We start from the raw sequence: 19,542 nt of genomic DNA on the forward strand, positions 1-19,542 counted from the left end.
GAGATTTCACTTCTGTTTGCATCCTTGCCAGCAGATGAGACTGAGGGTTCTCCTGCTGCAAAACAGATGAAAACGAATTAAATATTTAAAATTAAGAGATATTTAGTAACCTGTTGTTTATCTGAAAACACCTGAGGGAAAGTATTTCGTTGAGGAACGACGAACGTATGACACTTTTGTACTGGTAAGCAGAAATGCTAACTTTGCATTTGTATATAGTATAGTAGCTAATGGTAGATCCGTTTAAACTAGCTTGTATTTTAGGTAGATACAGCGACAATATACATGTTTTATGATCAGGTTACATGTTTAATACTATTGCTAAAAGAAAAGGAGTTTGAGATTGAGTGTTATATATCACATTATCATAAAGCTTATTAAAAGTGTTGGCGCGAGTTGAGTGTCGTAAGCGCATGCGTGAGAGTGAGTTTTGGCGCCTAGTGCTGCAGATGACGCTTCATGCTGATTAACGTCAGTATTCCTACTTTTGGTGTATAAAAGTTGTAAATATAGTGATTAAATGCGATTATTCATTGTATGTGTTGCAAACACTTTACATATGTTCAGTTAATTGTGAATTACGTTCTTTATTACTGTTTTGTGTATTTGTATGGATAATATAGTAATGAGATAAATATGGCCTTATTATAGGTCAGGGTTTTTCTTTGGTTGGATGATCACATTTGGACCAATCCATTGATGGCGAGTCTCCCAGACTAACCTAGAGGCTTTTCTACATTCCATGGACAACCATTGAACTGAAACTTGATTCCTTGACTTGAGCTCTAGATATCAACAAGAACTGGTAGGAGGAACACTTACCTTGCAAACTCCATGGACTGAATAGTTCCATCAAATGTGGGACTAAAAGAGAAGGACATTAACACAGACACACATTGAATTCACATTTATTTAATCACCCTGAATATTTTGATTTATTTATTTTCTACCCAGATTAGACATAGTCCTTTCTAATATTCTTTTGTGTTTTGTTTACTTATCCTTTGTAAATAAATGTGAATGCCTTTTCAAATGTCCAACAGTGCCAAGTAATTTTCTTGAGTTGCTGGTTGCCTGAGCTCCGTAGCGATCCTGGTACTCTTCTGATTGGCCCATGTGTATACCAGTTTAATGCACACATACTCTGTCCACATATCTAAACGCTGATTATTTATATACTTACCTGTTATTATAATTTTACCATAGCCGTTGAGTATATATTTATTAGTGGTGGGAATTTAACGCGTTAATTTCGATTAATTAATTACAGAGAAAATAACGAACTAAAAAATGTACCCATTTTAACGCATGAGACACTTTTGCACCGTGGAATGTTTCTCAGTGCACAAATTCCAGGCAGACAGATTATATGGACGAGCTCAAGGACGATGAACATGATGGAGATGACTGAAGAGACTATGCTGGTGGATGGGAAATTTTAATATAAGAAACTTCCAAATGGACGTATAAACAAAAATAGTGTTATTTGCACTTTATGCAGGACGCTTATCACAGGAACACTTCCACCCTTCATTACCACCTCAACGCAAAACATGTTGGGGCTAACGCTCAGGTCAGTAATGATAACTTAGCTGCTAAATGTATTCCTAGTACGAGCAAACAGTGTTGCCAGTCAACACTCGACCACATGTCGGGGTTCAAATTAAGAAACAAAATGTCAAAGTCCACGTCAGACAAATTGACCAATTCGCTGGCGAGATGGATTGCTGTGGACTGTAGACCGCTCTCTGTGGTCAAAGGCTTAAGTAAGACGCGGCAAGTTTAAACGCCTTTGCCGTTCGCGGAGGTTTGCGCGAGGTGGGATACTCGCGAGAGTATAATCCATAATAAATAATCCAGCCTTGAGCGGGCCCAGGGATTACGTCACGCAGCGTGCGGCCTTAGTGCCTGTAAATTTAAATTTTAATAGTCCAATGAAGGTAATTTAAAAACCAGGACATTTCCTCACTTTAACAAAAACCTGGGATGCCTGGGACAGGATGTGAAATACGGACATGTCCCGGGAAATACGGACGTTTAGTCACCCTACTTTAAGAGAGCTGGACTGTTTGCCATACCTAGCCACGGCACGTTTAACGGCTTCGGCTTTTTCAGCTGGATCTTTATACATCTTGTCGTGTTTTGTCTCGAAAAGCTTCTTAAACATGGGTCTGTGGCGAGTGTTGAGTACAGAGCGTTGAGAGATTTCGATTGGAGGATTGTGCTCTCCGTCTGAGATTTTTTATTACCAATTTTTTTTTTTGCTGATGCTGGTCCAGCGTGTCGCGTGTCAGTGATTATGCCTCGGCGTGCCACAGGTTGCCAACCCCTGTCTTATGGTATTTCACAAAATCACAAATTACATCATAACAGACTGTAACATCAACTTTTATTTAAATTATTTAAACAGGATAAAGTTGAAACTAAGATACTGTGTGTGTGTGTGTGTGTGCGTGTGCATGTGTGCGCGTGCATGTTTGTATGTCCATACATGTTTGTATGTGTGTGTATGCATATGTGTGTGTGAACGTGTGTGCATGCACATATAAACGTGTGCATACATGTTTGTGTTGTGTGTATGCATGCGTGTGCTATGAAGCGTAGTCTTCATTAATTTCCATTTTCAGTGGAGTTTCACTCTGCTCCAGCATAGTGAGGCAGATTGATCTTTTTCTGTACGAAAAACAAACAAAAAGGCAGACAAGTGAAACTGGGAATGAATCTCTCAGTCTGACAGGTAGGCTGCATTTACACTATATAAGCTTCCTATGTTAAACACTGTATGCCAGCAAAAGATCAGCGTATGGGCAGAGTTGTATAATCCGGGTTCAGAAAGTAAAAGTCCTTACCAGGATTTTGCTCAAGCTTGCTAGATTTCTAATTAGTGCAATCCAGGTAAAATGAGGTTTCCGCCACGTTCATTTCAGTGCGGCGGTCCGCCACGCCTTCGTTCTTCCCCGCCACCCTTCATGAAAATTCGGAGCCCGGCTTTTTATAGTGTAATTGGCCACGTCAAAGCATTCGTCTGCCTTTCCCGCGCTTGATCAGCGTTACCCCGCCCTCTCTCGTTTCTGACACTGGAATTTGATCAGTAGCGAAAAGGAGCTCATCTCGACAGGACACCGGCTATCAAACTGGACAACTAAATCCGAGGTATGTGGCGTTGAAATTGTTTTTTTATATTTGTGAACAAGTTGTTGAACATTGTTCAAGGGTTATATCAGTTTAGCTGTATTTCCTTTCAGAAAAGAAACATATTCGGCGAAAATTTTCGAGTCCTAACGTCAACGCATCCTCTTTCAGATGAGTTTGCTGAAATACTTCGCCAAAAAAAGAAAAGAGCCAGATGAAGAAACTGAACAGGTAAGCCTACCCCACCAAGCACCAGACGTCCTATGGACGTTGTTTTTTGGGCTAAATCTGGTCGGCCCGTCATGGCCTGCGTCTAGCCCAAAAACAGACGTTGAAAATTGGGCTGTGTTTCGTCCGTCTGATTTTGGTTCAAATATAACCCGAGACTGACGTCTGTTTCAGACCAAACATAGCCCTAACACTATGGAGTCAAATTAGGGTCTTTAATGGTGACGAAAAAATAAAAATATCGCAAATATAAGATTAGCATTTTGCATTTTACGTTCCTAATTTGTTTCTGCAATACTTTCCCTCTTTTGCGTTTCTTTCTTTTCTTTGCGTTTCACATTTTATGTTGCTGCTTTTTTTTGCAATACTTTCTCCCTTTTGCGTTTCTTTCTTTTGTTTGCGCGTCACTGCTTTTCTTTGCGTCTCGCATTTTACGTTCATAATTTTTTTTTGCGCTTCTCTCTTTTCTTTGCTCCGGTTTTACCCTCTGTGTGGGGGCGGGGAAAGAGGCGTGGCCAAGAGCGAAAGGCGTGCTGTGAACGTTCAGCGTCAGTTCAGCTTCCTTCCACTCGCTGAACTGAACTGCTGCTGCAGCGCATCTGGTGTTAAAGGAAGAGAAAGGTCGGGTGTGTGCGAGGTGGTGGCGCATTTCAGGGCATTGTTTTTATTCGCTCAGGTTTTCAAAAGATCATTTCAAACCGACCTCAGTAAAATGATAATAATAATAATATATATATTTTTAAACGAAGTTTTAAAAGGGCACTTTCGTTGATAAAGGGCAGAGTTGGTGGTGCTTTAGCACCTGATGTCTATGTCTGCACGCATATACCTGTGGTCCAGCTGGGTGTCCGTCTGCCATGATACCAGTAACCAAATTGCCGCGCTGTGTGACAGTTCAACTGATGACGCTGAACGTTCACTCTCTCTCTCTCTCTCTCTCTCTCTCTCTCAGGATATGGATCAGCTCCACATTCTTACAAAGCTGGCATCTCAGCATGAGGAGTGGCCCCAGCTATACCCCTCATTAAGTAAGTTGGCAGCAATAGCCTTGACGGTGCCTGTCTCCAGTGTTAATTGTGAGAGAGATTTCTCTACGATGAATAGGGTAAGTATCACTTTAATTTTTTATAATAAAATACACACTCCGTAACATTAGGCATTTCATTGATGAAGCCTTCATGTATGTATTCATAATAGGTGAAAACAGACCTGAGAAACAGGCTACAGGGGGAGCACCTGGCTGCGTGCATGCGTATCAGTATTAATGGACCTTCAGTCCTTGAGTTCCCATACCAGAAGGCCTTAGAGCTGTTCTTTAAAAAATCCAGGGGGATTAAATGCTCTGAGCCAGCCTGCCAGATGTGCCACTGAATGTGTTGGAAATAAAGAAAATAACTGGAAACATGTGTAATTGTGTTATATCGTGATATCATTAACGTGATATAAATTATCGGTTCCCAACCGGGGGGTCCTGCCACCGCACCTTCAAGGAAATCCTGGGGGAAACCCTGGGAATCAACACAATCCAGGAAGCCTGAGCAAAATTCTGGTGAGGACTTTTACTTTCTGAACCTGGATTATACAACTCTGCGTATGGGCATGTTAATACCTCGTCTGCTCAATGTCTGCGATGGTCTCGGGGAGTCGTGCATGGTTGGTCTCTGGGAAAAGGGAGGCTACCAGTCCTGTGCAGACAGCCAATGTGCCAAAGACCACCTGGGGAAGGAGGAGCCACACCTCCTCCAGTAGCATAATGAGAGGAGAGATGGACGCGCCCAGCCGGGCCATAAAACTGGTGTAGCCCATCCCATTCTGTCTGCTCCGCCCACAGGCAGAGGGGAGGAGTGAGTAAAGGAGAGGAGTTAATGAGTTAGACGGATGTAGCTCATTAGTCTGAACTGTACAAGCCAGTCACGGTCAGAAGTCACCGGGGCAATCAATCAATCAAACTAAACCAAACACGAATCACCCTTATTTTCTCTGGAAATACACATTAGTCCTCATACGGACAGGCAAATTATCTTTAATAATATAAACGATGTAGTGGTAAAGGGTAGGGGTGGGTATCACTACTGATTTCCCAGTTCGATTCCGATTCACAAGGTCATGATTCACATGGTTTTGAACAGCCTTTTAAAGTGCAAATTAAGTTTTTTTTTTTTTTTTTTTTACATGTAACAAAAACATTTATGAACATAGTTCTGAATATTGTAAACATTAAGGTCCGAAAACTTAAGATTTATTCCTGACTGCTTTCTGACATCTTGGAGATTGTCAAATTTTTCTGCAAGAAAAGGAGCTGATCAACATGTTGGAGTGAGACAGCTCCATTGTGCAGTAACAATATTGCCAGCTGTTGAGAAAACTGTTGAGAAAGCAGCTTTATACTTGACGCGTCGCGATTGGCGTGAGGGTCCGCGCACCGAAAACAACGTAATCGCGGTGGCCCCGCCAGTGCCCTGTCGCTTCGCAAGGTCGTGCACCTCTCAAATTTTGAAACTTTGCACACGTCGCGCTTCAGCGCAATGAACAAAGTCATGTTTGCAGGATTCATACACCTAAACAAGGTGGAATTAAAGCACGTCACGCGAGATAAAACGCGAGACGTTAAAACGGTACACATATGCGGGGAAAATTGGCCAATTCTAAAGATCAATCTCAGGTTTAATAAATCGATATCGAATCATTCAAATGAAGATCGACTTAAATCGAAAAATCGATTTTTTTAAACACACCCCTAGTAAAGGGCAGCATCTGTTTTACATCGTGTAGTGGTAAAGGGTGATCAGAAAAATGATCCACAAAAACAACAATAATAATAAACTGCGCTTGATCCTGTGTTTGAAACAAGCAGTTTGTGATGTGTTGTGACTGACCTTACAGCTGTTGGGTAGAGCTCTGTGGTGTACAAGAACACACTGGTGAAAGAGGCTTCTGAGAGCCCTTTACCCAACACTGCTATAACTGTGCGAAATGTCCAGTAGTCTAAACACACACACACACACATGAACAAATGCACATACACATAGTCTTAAATAGTGTAACTGCAGCCTAGATAATTGTATCCTCAACCTCTGTAAGCAAAAAAATATTTAGGCTCATTTCATCAAGTTTTAAAATAAAAGGCTACTCTATGCAAAAATCTCCAAATCATTTTTCTATCAATGCAGAGATATTTTTTCCTTTAACACATATTTTTTGTGATGTGTTTGGACTTATTTTGACACACACAGTTGGATATCCATGTAACAGCTGTGAAAACAGACGGTATGTAACGTGCGTTAAACGGCACCTTTAGGAAGGATGATGTTGCTGATGATACACACTCCCGTGAGCACGAGTGTGCCCACCTGGCTGGGGCGGCGGCCTAGCCTCTTCAGACTGAAGTAGACAAGGATCTTGGCGGGTAGCTCGATAGCGGCGTAGATGAAGTAGGTGAGGTGGAGGCTCAAGCCAAAGCCTGTGATGTTTAAACTGATCCCGTAGTAGGTGGAGGCCACCCCGTACCTGTGGAGGCAGACCGTGCACAGCATGGTCCTGATTGTCCTCGCATGTGGCCTCTCACACAAACGTGGTCACACACTTACCATGCAAATCCGGTTAAGAGGGTTAGTCTCCTTAAGCGTGGGGTTTTGATGAGGTCTAAGTAGGTATAATTGTGACCCTGTTTATCGGCTGTTACTACAGTCGACAGAGTCTGAAAATGAGATGGAGACAGAATATTACAGTAGGAGCAGGGCTTAATTTGAGCCAGATCCTGCCGGAACAGGATCCGGGAACTCTTTAATTTTAAAGGGTGCGTTCCAGGAACTGTCTGCCTCGATTCGGTAACTTTCAAACCTACTAATTATAAGTTATGAGGAAATCTGTCTGCGTTGAACCAACTAATTGAACAAAAAAATCTATAAAAGAAATTTTTTAAACACAAGATCCACATTCAGGCTTACTAAATCACATAAGAGCTCTCCCTTTTAGCGATGCCTTTCCGCGTCTCCCCCATAAAGCATCCGCCCACCCCTCACACGGCCCTAGTCCAAAGTCATGGGAATTTTTAATATAATACACAAAAATATAATAAAACAACAAATAAATTGCTAATCAGTTTTACGGTTTATGTGGGTCATTAATAAAAAAAATACAATTATTTATTACATTTTACAAAAAAAAAATAGAAATGGTTGATGGGAAATATTTTGTGTTACGTAGATATCAGACAAAGGCGCCAATTTGTCAAAATAACAGCGATCAATCTGTCGAAAAGACAGTCAAACTTGCTTTCCTTTTTTTACAAAAAAAAAAGCATCTGATTATACTACTAAACAACCGAGACTTGAAGCAAATGAAGGCAGCGGCAGTGGAGATGTTATTGGGGCAGGTGCGAGTTTGGTTGAGTCTCAAGCTATATACTAAACAACTAATAAGGTAAGAAACGATTCTGCACTTAAAACACTTATAAAACACACGTAAATCATTTAAAAGTAATTTATATAAACCAATTTGCTTGTTATTTTGACATTTGTGCGCCTAAGCGTTGCGTTTTGTGTGCGATCTTGTGACATGGCCTCAGTGATCCCGTGTCTCATACCCCGTTTGTGTTCCAGCATTGTTTGATTTACAAATTAAGCACTGAGTAGGAGTAATGGAAAGACAAAAAAGAGTTGCAAAAAAATGAGAGAAAGAAAGAAATAAAAGTATCAATTTCTAATCAAATGAAAACTGAAAACGGGAATAAAGAGGAAATAAAATGGAGGTTAAACAGCAATCTGCCCTGCATTCAGGATGAACGATCTACTCTGCATTCCACACCAGGTGCAACAATCTTCTCTGCATTCCATACTGGGTGTAACACTCTTCTCTGCATTGCATACTGGGTGCAACACTCTTCTCTGCGTTCCATACTGGGTGTAACACTCTTCTCTGCATTCCATACTGGGTGCAACACTCTTCTCTGCGTTCCATACTGGGTGCAACACTCTTCTCTGCGTTCCATACTGGGTGCAACACTCTTCTCTGCGTTCCATACTGGGTGCAACACTCTTCTCTGCGTTCCATACTGGGTGCAACACTCTTCTCTGCGTTCCATCCTGGGTGTAACAATCTTCTCTGCGTTCCATACTGGGTGTAACAAACTTCTCTGCATTCTATACTGGGTGTAACAATAACATCTTCTGATAACATCATCATGAAGTGCATCGAGAGGTTAGTCATGAGGAACATCAAGACCCAGCTGCCCCCTTCACTAGACCCCCTGCAATTTGCATATCGTCCCAACCGCTCCATGGATGATGCCATCACCACCACCCTCCAGCTGTCCCTCACCCAACCAACTGGGAGGCCCCAGTTAGTCCGGATCGGGAACAGGGCAGTGTTCTGAGTCCTCTGCTGTTCACCCTGCTGACTCATGACTGTGTAGCAAAACACAGTTCAAATCACATCATTAAGTTCGCCGATGATACAACAGTGCTGGTTCTCATCAGCAAAGGCGATGAGTCAGCGTACAGAGAGGAGGTGCAACGGCTGACATACTGGTGTAAAGACAACAACCTTCACCTGAACGTGGATAAGACCAAGGAAATGGTTGTTGAATTCAGGAGAGCATGTCACACTCACACTCCGCTCAACCTCAACGGGTCCTCTGTGGAGATTGTTAAGAGCACCAAGTTCCTTGGTGTCCACTTAGCGGAGAACCTCACCTAGACCCTGAACACCAGTTCTACAGCCAAGAAAGCCCAGCAGCGTCTCTACTTCCTCTGGAAGCTGAGAAAGGCCAATCTCCCTCTACCCATCCTCACCAACTTCTACAGAGGCACCATAGAGAGCATCCTGAGCAGCTGCATCACTGCCTGGTTTGGGAACTGCAATGTCTCCGACCGCAAGACCCTCCAGCTAATAGTGAGGACAGTTAAAAGGATCATTGGAGTCTCTCTCCCTTCCGTCACGGACATTTACACCACCCGCTGCATCCGCAAAGCAACCAGCATTGTGAATGACCCCACCCACCCCTCACACAAACTGTTCTCCCTCCTCCCATCTGCAAGAAGATGCCACAGCATCCCGTCCAACACGGCCAGACTCTGCAACAGCTTCCTCCCACAAGCCATCAGACTCCTCAACGCCAGACACTGAACTGAAGGATTTCTCCTCCATACATACACATTACTACACATTACTACTTACTACACATTAATAAATCACACCCTGCAGTTGCACAATCCAAATGAGCGGAGCTGAACACGCTACAGGATAGTCAGCATCTGCTGAGATTATAATGGCTACTAAAAAAATTTCAAAAGTGTTGGAGTATTTTGAAAAAAATAAAGATGAATCAAACAGTAAAGTGCAAGTTATGTCATCAACGTCTTTCATTTCACATGACAACAACCAACATGGCATACCATTTAAAATGCGTAAGGCAAAAAAAACAACAGTTTGTCGTTTCAGTCGTGATGTCTCGTCGTGGTGCGTCTTGGCAAGTAGACCTATAAACATTTTTTGTTGTGTTTTTTAAACCCCGTTACTTGAACCTTTACTTATAATTTTTTTGCTGTTGTGTGGCAATTTTTTAAATATTTGCAGGCAGGCATATTTTATTAAAAATATTTGACATTTTGCACGCACATATTTGACATTTTGACATTACAACGGGATCCCGATCCTAGAAAAAAAAAAAAAACCCTAACTTTGCGACTACAGGGAAAATCTGACAAATCAGATTCAACTATGAAAATCCTTAGTTGAAGACGCCTCTACTTTGCACATATACTGAGTATTGCACATGGCATAATATGATAATATGCACTAACCTAAACCTACCTCTTACACTTCTCTCTGTAGTGAAGTGCCTGTCTGCACTCGGTCTAGTGTGCTGTCTGTATTGTGTTGTACTGTCTGTCCGCACTTTGTGTTGCACTTATGTTCTGTCGTCACTGTGTCTCTATGTTGCAGCATGGTCCTGGAGGAACGTTGTTTTGTTTCACTGTGTACCCTGTACGTAGTTGAAATGACAATAACACCTCTTGAACTTGAACAATATTCTCTGCATTCCCTACTGGGTGTAACAATCTTCTCTGCATTCCATACTCGGTGCAACAATCTTCACTGCGTTCCATACTGGGTTTAACAATCTTCTCTGCAATCTATCCTGTTTTGTAACAATCTTCTCTGCATTCCATACTCGGTGCAACAATCTTCACTGCGTTCCATACAGGGTTTAACAATCTTCTCTGCAATCTATCCTGTGTGTAACAATCTTCTCTGCGTTCCATACTCAGTGCAACAATCTTCTCTGCGTTCCATACTGGGTGCAACAATCTTCTCTCCATTCTGCATGAATGCAACAATGTGTTCTACATTGTGCACTGTGTGTTGTATTGGAGCAACATGCAACAATGTGCTCAGGCTGAAACAGCAGTACGGTCTTATGCACCTCTGGTTTGATCCTGGCTGTGAAGTCCTGTCGCCCGTTAACGCTGGCACACCTCTGCAGGTACCCATACGCCCTGTCTATCTTTCCGCTGACGATCAGCCACCGTGCCGACTCAGGGATCCACCTGTGAAGAGAACCACAAAGACAAAACGAGCCTGCACCCACCTGTACCACGGATGTGCCACACTGTATGAAAAATCATTAGAAGTGAATCTGTGAATGCACAAAGGGTTTGCTAGTGGGGGATTTGTTTGCCCCAATGCTACTCAGGGATTCGTTTTTGTGCGTGGTCTCCATTTGTTCTGCACCCCAAGATTTAGGATTATTTGATTCTAATTGGTATCTCTCAACCTCGCACACCTGCTAAGGTTCATTCCCAACCAGAGAGGTTACGTTCCATTTCCCAAGAGTCTTCTCGGTTACTTCAGTAACCGAAGATCAGTTCGCCAAGACCCCTGCCTTCGGCCACTGCCCAATCCACAATGCACCAAACCCCTAGTACTACCTCTCCCACAGGTGGTGGGCCCATGGGTAAGTGAACCTGCTTGTCTCCTTCGGGCTGTGCCCAGCTGGGCCCCATGGTTAGATACCAACTAGATATAGTTGGGCTCACCTCAACACACTGTTTGGGTTCTAGAACCAATTCTCTCTCAAGAGGCTGAACTTTATTCTTTTCTGGAGTTGCCCAGGGTGAAAGGCAGAGGGCAGGAGTGGGCTTACTTATAGCTCCCTGGCTCGCTGCCTGTGTGTTGGAGTTTTCTCCGGTAGACATGAGGGTTCCTTCCCTGCGCCTTCAGGTTGAGGAATGGGCTCTGAATGTTCTTTGTGCTTATACACCAATTGGCAGTTCGGAGTACCCGGCCTTCTTGTAGTCATTGGAGGGAATACTGGAAGGTGCCCCTTCTGGGGATTCCAACGTTCTCCTGGGGGGACTTCAATGCACATGTGGGCAATGACAGTATGAACTAGAACAGGTCGAGCACAGACATGACCATAAGTGCACATGGAACCAGGACACCTTAGGTTGCAGTTTGAAGATCGATTTTGTAATCGTGTCTTTGGACTTGCGACCGTGTGTCTTGGATACTTGGGTAAAGAGATGTCAACCGGTGGAAGGAATACTTCGAGGATCTTTTCAATCCCACCATCATGCCTTCCACAGAGGAAGCAGAACTGGAGGACTCAGATAGGGGTTTGCCCATCACTCTATCACCCTATGGTCAGGAGATCGCGAATACAAGCGGCTGAAATGAGTTTTCTCCACAGGGTGTGCGGGCTCTGTCTTAGAGATAAGCTATGGAACACGGTCATCCGAGAGAGGCACGGAGTAGAGTCACTGCTCCTCCACGTAGAGAGGAGCCAGTTGAGGTGGTTCGGGCATCTGGTCCGGATGCCACCTGGGTATGTCCAACTGGGAGGAAACCCCAGGAAAGACCCAGGACATGCTGGAGAGATTATATCCATCAGCTGTCCTGGGAATGCCTTGGTATCCCCCCAGAAGAGCTTTAAGAGGTGGCTGGGGAGAGCGAAACCTGGGCCTCTTTGCTTAGGCTCCTGCCCCCACTACCTGACGCCGGATAAAGCAGATGAGAATAGATGGAAGGATGGATGATTCTAATTGTCTAAGATGCTAGAAAATGGACAATGCTGCACTTTGGAATATTTCATTTCTCCAGAGCTGGATTTAGACAACACAGTTGTGCAAGGAATACATCCACAAGAGGAGATTGACCTGGGCTTGTTTGTTTCAGACAAATGTACATATTCATACATTTTAAATATTAATGAATAGCTCAACTGCCTTACCACCAGGTGACTACAGCCAGTCCAAGGGGAGTCGTTACCGTGATGATCAGCATCCTCCAATCAGTGACCATATAAGCAATTCCAGCCAACATCAAATTGCCCAATGTCCAGGCAATGCTACCAATTACCCCAATGAATGTACGGTGCTCGATGTCTACCCACTCAATACCTACAACAAAAACACCAAATACTGTACGTTTTCAAAAGACTTCATATCCAAACAATATTAGCAACATTTCATGTAGTGTACAATATAGTATATGACATTCACACATGCTAATCCCAGACCAGTGAGAACCTCTGTGTAACAGTATTCATATTGAATGAACAACTGAATTAAGTTATTGTTTTCATGATTCTCATGCAGTGAAACAAAACAGTAAAGAACACCATGTTCCATAATTTTAGCTTGATGTTATTTCCTCTTATCAGTTGTTAAGATAATCTGAAAGACCTGTGAAGATCTGTAGAAAATTAGTGAGTGAGAGACACGTAAACAAGCAAGTGAACGCAAGTGAACCTAAGATAAGACAGATAAAAGCAAATGTAAATGTGCCATATTTGTCAATTGTGATTTTTCACCAAAATCTAAATTTGTCCTCCACTTTTTACCCATCTATGCAGTTAGAACACACACACACACACACACACACACACACACACACGAGTGATTACTAGGGGGTTGTGGTGCACACGTGCCCAGAGTGGTGGGCAGCCCTAGCCTGGCGCCCAGGGAGCATTTGGGGTTGCCTTGCTCAATGGCACCTCAGACACTAAAATGAGATATTGACAAAAGGACAAACTGTGGTTTCCAGACTAGTAAAATTTTTTTGTAAATTTAAGCTCAAAGCAAAGTGTGACTGAACAGACACAACCCAAAGACAAATCTGACAAAGTTACAAATGAGCTATAACAGACTACCTGTCCATCCACACCACACGCCTTGTCTAGATCAGGGGTCCCTAACTCCAGAATCCAACACAGCTTGCAAATTTCCAATCAGGAAAACAGAGCTTGGAACCCTTATGCTGAGTAAACAAGAGGTACAGAGGAACATCAGGTAGGATGAAGACCAGGAGAAGGCTACAGCACATCGACTCACAGAGAACAAGGGTTATTATGCTGATTCCAGCCAGGTTGAATCCGGTGAGAAAGCGGAAGACAGTAAACATAATGAAGCCAGTGGAGAAGGCACTGGCTGTGCTGAAGACCAGGGAGGTAACATAGGACACCAGCAGCATTGTCTTCCGCCCATACCTGCAGACACACATCTCCAGATAGTGAGAGCCTATTGACAAATTCTGGTGACAATCAATCAATCAATCAATCAATCAATCAATCAATCAATCAATCAGTCAATCAATCAGTGTTTATTTATATAGCACTATCTGCAACATGCTTTATCATTTCTGAGATACACTGCTGACACAAGGAAACATCTGTTTTTGGAAGTTGCAGCTTGTTTGGAGGTGATGCAATAAGACCACTTCATGTTCTCGATGACCTTTAAATCCAGTGGGCAAGTTGTTCCACCACATGTATCTGGGCAACCATAAACAATTTTTGTCAAATGAACCTACATTTAGTTAGCATCGTTCTGTGGGAAGATGGACCATACAGATGAAATAATATATTATTATACTATATTATATATATATTATAGTTATTATAATATTATAGTTATTTTTTTGCCTGTCAAAGTTTTTTTTTTGGCATATCTTGCACAACCAGTCTCGCATCAAAAGTAATTTTCTCACTTTAAAAACTATATCAGACATATTGGTGATTTGCCCGTGTGTAAAAACCTGTGTCTGAATGAGCAGAGGTGTAGCCGCAGGTTGCTAAGCTCAGCCCTTTTCCAAGGTGGTGTCTGTAAGTAACACTGTATGTGAAACTCATATTCTCTCCTTATGTTCACATAAAGGTCAGTCACATATTTGCTGATTGCATCCTAACAATAAATTATATTTAAAATATTACATGCAGCATCTAATGGTCAGATGAAGACAGAAGAACCCAAATAGAGGCTCCTGGTTCTGGCCAGTGTCGCTTTGTGGGTCCCTACAACCTACTTGCATGGAGTGGTAAATAATTCATAGCATTTTCTGTGATTGATTTCTGTCATAACTAACTAAGTAGGTTGTTTGTTAATAGCTAAAACGTTTACCACCATTGTATCAACCACACAGTTGGGAGTCTACACTGACAAGTTTTATTCAATTTAAGACTGCTATGTCTATTGTGTAATTTGTTGAACATGAATATAGTTATCAAACTATATTCATGTTCAACAAATGTATTTCATGAACACCAATACAATCACTTTGATGAGGGATTATGTTATTAATCACAGTATTTGGAACTGTACTTAAAAATCTGGTTGATCTATTTCTCAGATGGGTCCACTTAAACTGTCGGCTGGTTCTGCTTAACTTATGATGCAAGATGAGCCTCAAGCTTACGTTTTAGTGACCCAAACTTTTGTTAGCTATTTGAATTAAGAGAGCACTGCTTAGCCCTCAGATGATGACACCCATCCTGCACTGTATCCATTGGTTTAATTCAAGCTATAGGTTGACTTAAGGAAACAAGGTCTCATCTTACCCCACTCTTCTCTACTGTGTGTATATATCACACATCACTCATAACATTTACACCTGATGTCCAGGGAGATTTTGTGCTGATGGGGGTGTTGACTGTGTTGACTTAGGGCCATGTAAGATTTGAAATGTTGATTAAGTAAGAGAAGACCAAGAAGATTATTTAAGAAGTGGTCTACTAACGAGCTCATCAGTAAATTCCAGTGCTAGGATGGTCTTACTTGTCAGAAAGAATGCCATAGATTACAGACCCAAACATGACACCAGCAAAGAAAATGGAAATCGACGCTTTGGTTAGTCCCTTTGTTTGACACACTAGATTAAACTGCAGAGAAACAAAAGATATACATGTGAGTTGTATATTTGGTTGTAACTTCAATTCTTGATCTTACACTGTAAATGTCATGTACCTCCGTGACCAAAGTGGACTTAAATGTGCTGTTGTCATACTCCCATCCATGCGGACACTGGACCACAGGGAGTGCTGTGGTGTTAGTTGAGTTATTCAGCAGGTGGAACTGGGGCTCTGGGAACATGTGACAGGAAGCAAAAGCCCCGTCTTCCTGTTTTGGAATGCTGACGGTCAGTCGCTGCTCCTGTGTCAGATTCTCAAAAATCCAGTCGTCATCCAGAGACGTGATGGCACAGTGGTGGGACGGAATGGCGCCGATAAAATTATATAACAGGAAGTGACAAGGCAGGGTGATGCGAGGAAACACCAGCAGGATAGTGAGGGCAATCTGGTACCGTCCAAACCCATCTGTCTCAGCTAGGACGCTTTCAAACTTCATCATGACCTGAGGAATCAATCATCCAGTGGATCAGTTATTCAATCAATCAATCAATCAATCAATCAATCAATTAACCAATATCTGGACCCCCTCTGAATTCTTTATGCCAAGCACCAATACCATATCTTGGAGTACCTTGGAGATGGATACCACATCTCAGAAAACATTAGACTTTTCTGTCAATTAACTATGTATACATAAAAAAGCTGATTACCTCTAAAGCCACTAGAGATGATACTGAAGAACTGCATTAGATGGCATTTTGACAGCAGTTTTTAACCACAGCAAAATGTGAGCAGCTTTCCCCAGTATGACTTTTCATTTAATGTTTATTCTAATGAACGCTTAAAACACAGTAAACCACATGCAGTATTTTCTTGATCTGTTCCATCACCCTGAAAGTCAGGCTGGACAGTAGATTGAACTGTGTCCTGCTGTGCCCAGATGTGTAGAAGCTGGCTTGGAATTAGAAGTACTTCCCTTTTTGAACAGTGAATTCAAGACCTTCAACATGTCCATTAAATCACTCTCAGGTAATGCACATTTTTTTTACATAAATGAATGACTGATGAACCCAGGCTGTGTTATTTGTCAGTAATGCACAGGTTTTAGCTTGAATTTCACTGACTGCAGTGGACGAGATTGTGGTGTTCAGCAAGTAGGACCAGTGCCTTGACAAGCAGCGACTCTTTGCATCATCTGTGTGGTTTCTAAGTATCTCACAATTCTCCTAGAAATCATTTACATGCTTGGACATCTCAAATGTTTAGATGATGTGTAAAAGATCTGATGCACAAATGTGCTAGAATGACAGTCCCTTCAACCTTATCAAAATGCACATGTAATTATTTGGGCAGATCCATTGAGAAAATGAAATAATCAACTCACCTGTTGCAGCACGTGAGTTCAGTGGATTCGATCTGAAGGCACACACTGAACTTCACCCTCCACACACCAAAAAGTCCAGTGTTGAATTAACTCCCACAGAGTTAATTTTAACACTTTATGAGGGAGGGTTTATATAGCTCCACACTTTGCAGTTAAATTGACACTTCCAAAATAGTTAAACATTTAACACTTGGTGAGAGTTACTATATTAACTGTCAAAACAAAGTTAAAAATAACACTATGGGATTAAATTTTTTTTTTTTATTCGTTATTTTTACGAGTAAATTTTTTGTACTTTTTCAGTAATGTTAATTTCACCCTCTACATAGTTAGTTAATAACAATATTAAAATATTAAAATAAGAATATTCCCATACAGTTTTTTGCTTTTTTTCTCTTGAGGTTCTTCAAAGTAGAACTAAAACATTGTGAAAGAAGGTACAATGTACAAACTTTCATCTCGAACACTGCATGCACTTTGAATATTAAAACCATTGTAGAAATTAAGCTCAGATGTGACCAGCAATGGAGCACAAGTAAAAGAAAGACACAATCACACCACTCATTAAAAATGTAGGATTTAATGAAAAAAGTGCACTAATGCAAAACCCATGACATAATCCAAATAAAGGATACAATAACCAGAAGACTGACCGTGATCCAGACAAAAAGTGATCAAAAAACCAGGACTCCGATACCCTTGCCCAGATCAGGATTCCTGGGGCCTCACCCTGGATCCAGACCTGGCAGAGTGGCTCCTTGGTGAGCACCTGGTGGCCGGGTTTCTATCCATGGAGCCCGGCCGGGCACAGCCTGAAGGAGACACATGGGTTCACTCTCCCATTGGCCCATCACCTGTGGGAGAGGTAGTAGTAGGGGTACGGTGCATTGTGGATTGGGCGGAGGCTGAAGGCAGAGGCCTTGGTGTACCAATCCTTGGTTACTGAAGCTGGCTCTTGGGACATGGAACACACAGTTTGGGTTCTGGAACCAATCCTCTCGAGAGAGGCTGGACTTTATTCTTTTCTGGAGTTGCCCAGAGTGAAAGGCGGAGGGCAGGAGTGGGCTTACTCATAGCACCATGGCTTGCAGCCTGTGTGTTGGGGTTTTCCCTGGTAGAGGGTTGCTTCCCTGTGCCTTCGGGTTGGGGAACGAGCTCTGACTGTTGTTTGTGCTTATGTACTAAATGGCAGTTCGGAGTTCTTGGAGTTTTTAGAGGGTATACCGGAAGGTGCCCCTTCTGGGGATTCCATTTTTCTGCTAGGGTACTTCAATGCTCACTTGGGCAATGACAGTATGACCTGGAAGGGCGAGACTGGGAGGAATGTGCACCCTGATCTGAACCTGAGTGGTGTTCTGATATTGGACTTCTGTGCTTGTCAAAGTTAGTCTATAACGAACACGATGTTCGAGCACAGAGGTGTCCATGAGTGCACATGGCACCAGGACACCTTAGGTCGCAGATCGATGATTGATTTTGTAATCGTGTCGTCAGATTTGAGACCTTGTGTCTTGGACACAGGTAAAGAGAGCAGCTGAGCTGTCAACCGATCGCCACCTAGTGGTTAGTTAGATCAGACGGCGGGTGAGGATGCCGGACAGACCTGGCACACCTAAACATATCATGAGGGTTTGCTGGAAATGTCTGGCAGAGGAACTTGTCAGAAAGGTCTTTAACTCCCACATCCGGCAGAGCTTTGACTGCATTTCGAGGGAGGGATCCTGAGTGGGCCTTGTTCCATGCCTCCATTGTCAATGCAGCAGACCGGAGCTGTGGCCGAAAGGTTGTCTGTGCCTGTTGTGGCGGCAACACCCAAACCCAGTGGTGGATGCCTGTGGCAAGAGTTCGGTGAGACCATGGAAAGTGATTTTTGATTGGCTCAGAAAAGATTCTGGCAAACTGTCAGGCAACTCAGGATGGGGAAGGGGTTCCTGACCAACACTGTATACAGTGGTGTCGAGGATCTGCTGACCTCGGCTGGGGATGTCATTAGGCGGTGGGAGGAATACTTCAAGGATCTTGTCACTCCCCTCCATCATGCCTTCCACAGAGGAAGCGGAACTAGAGGACTAGGACAGGGGTTTACTCATCACTCGGGCTGAGGTGACCCCCTATGCGGCAAGGCTCCGGGGGTGGAGGAGATCCGCCCTGAGTTCCTTAAGAAGAAGGACCAGAGGGTGTGCTATCGGGGAATCACACTCCTCAGCCTCCCTGGTAAGGTCTATGCAGGGGTTCTGGAGAAGAGAGTCCGGTCTACAGTCGAATAGCAAGCTAGGTACACTTGTACAATTAACTCCCAAACATCACATGATCATATTTTTCATGGCTATGTATGAAATACAAATATGTTAACAAGAAACATTATTTTGAAAGAATAGCAAGTAATGTATTTATGTTTGATCAGTTATTGCTTTTCCTATTTTGCTGGTTTATTGTTAATATTTCTAGCCACATTTGCTGATAACTTATTCTGAGTTTCAATTATCTTTCACTCAGCATATAGAGTGCCATTAGAATTGAGCTTCTCTTAACTACGGTAATACGATAAGAAATAAGAATAATAAGAAATTATAAGAAAATTCCATCCATCCATATGCATCCACTTACCTGGGTCATGTGGACAATTGGACATGCTCCCAGTTGGACATGTCTGGAATGCCTCACCAGGGAT

The 19,542-nt window shown here is 42.7% G+C and overlaps 1 protein-coding gene and 1 long non-coding RNA gene across 3 annotated transcripts; one reads left to right on the forward strand and one right to left on the reverse strand.

Moving 5' to 3' along the window:
* Positions 1-2,422: 2,422 nt before the first annotated feature.
* Positions 2,423-16,977, reverse strand: LOC143493593 (solute carrier family 22 member 7-like). Its single transcript, XM_076992110.1, has 11 exons — positions 16,872-16,977; positions 15,603-15,989; positions 15,414-15,517; positions 13,695-13,849; positions 12,593-12,761; positions 10,787-10,910; positions 6,948-7,057; positions 6,653-6,867; positions 6,237-6,345; positions 4,970-5,176; positions 2,423-2,673 (listed from the first exon to the last, which is right to left on the reverse strand). The coding sequence occupies exons 2-11, from the start codon at positions 15,984-15,986 to the stop codon at positions 2,592-2,594; spliced, it is 1,659 nt and encodes a 552-aa protein (XP_076848225.1). The 5' UTR covers positions 15,987-15,989; positions 16,872-16,977; the 3' UTR covers positions 2,423-2,591.
* Positions 2,974-4,650, forward strand: LOC143493589 (uncharacterized). 2 transcript variants are annotated; one of them, XR_013125530.1, is made up of 4 exons: positions 2,974-3,153; positions 3,246-3,363; positions 4,313-4,465; positions 4,558-4,650. It is a non-coding gene; the product is annotated as an uncharacterized LOC143493589 (long non-coding RNA). The 2 variants fall into 2 exon arrangements; XR_013125529.1 differs by having other exon boundaries at positions 3,304-3,363.
* Positions 16,978-19,542: the final 2,565 nt, after the last annotated feature.

Source organism: Brachyhypopomus gauderio, unplaced genomic scaffold (assembly GCF_052324685.1).
Source record: "Brachyhypopomus gauderio isolate BG-103 unplaced genomic scaffold, BGAUD_0.2 sc89, whole genome shotgun sequence".
NCBI classification, from domain to species: domain Eukaryota; kingdom Metazoa; phylum Chordata; class Actinopteri; order Gymnotiformes; family Hypopomidae; genus Brachyhypopomus; species Brachyhypopomus gauderio.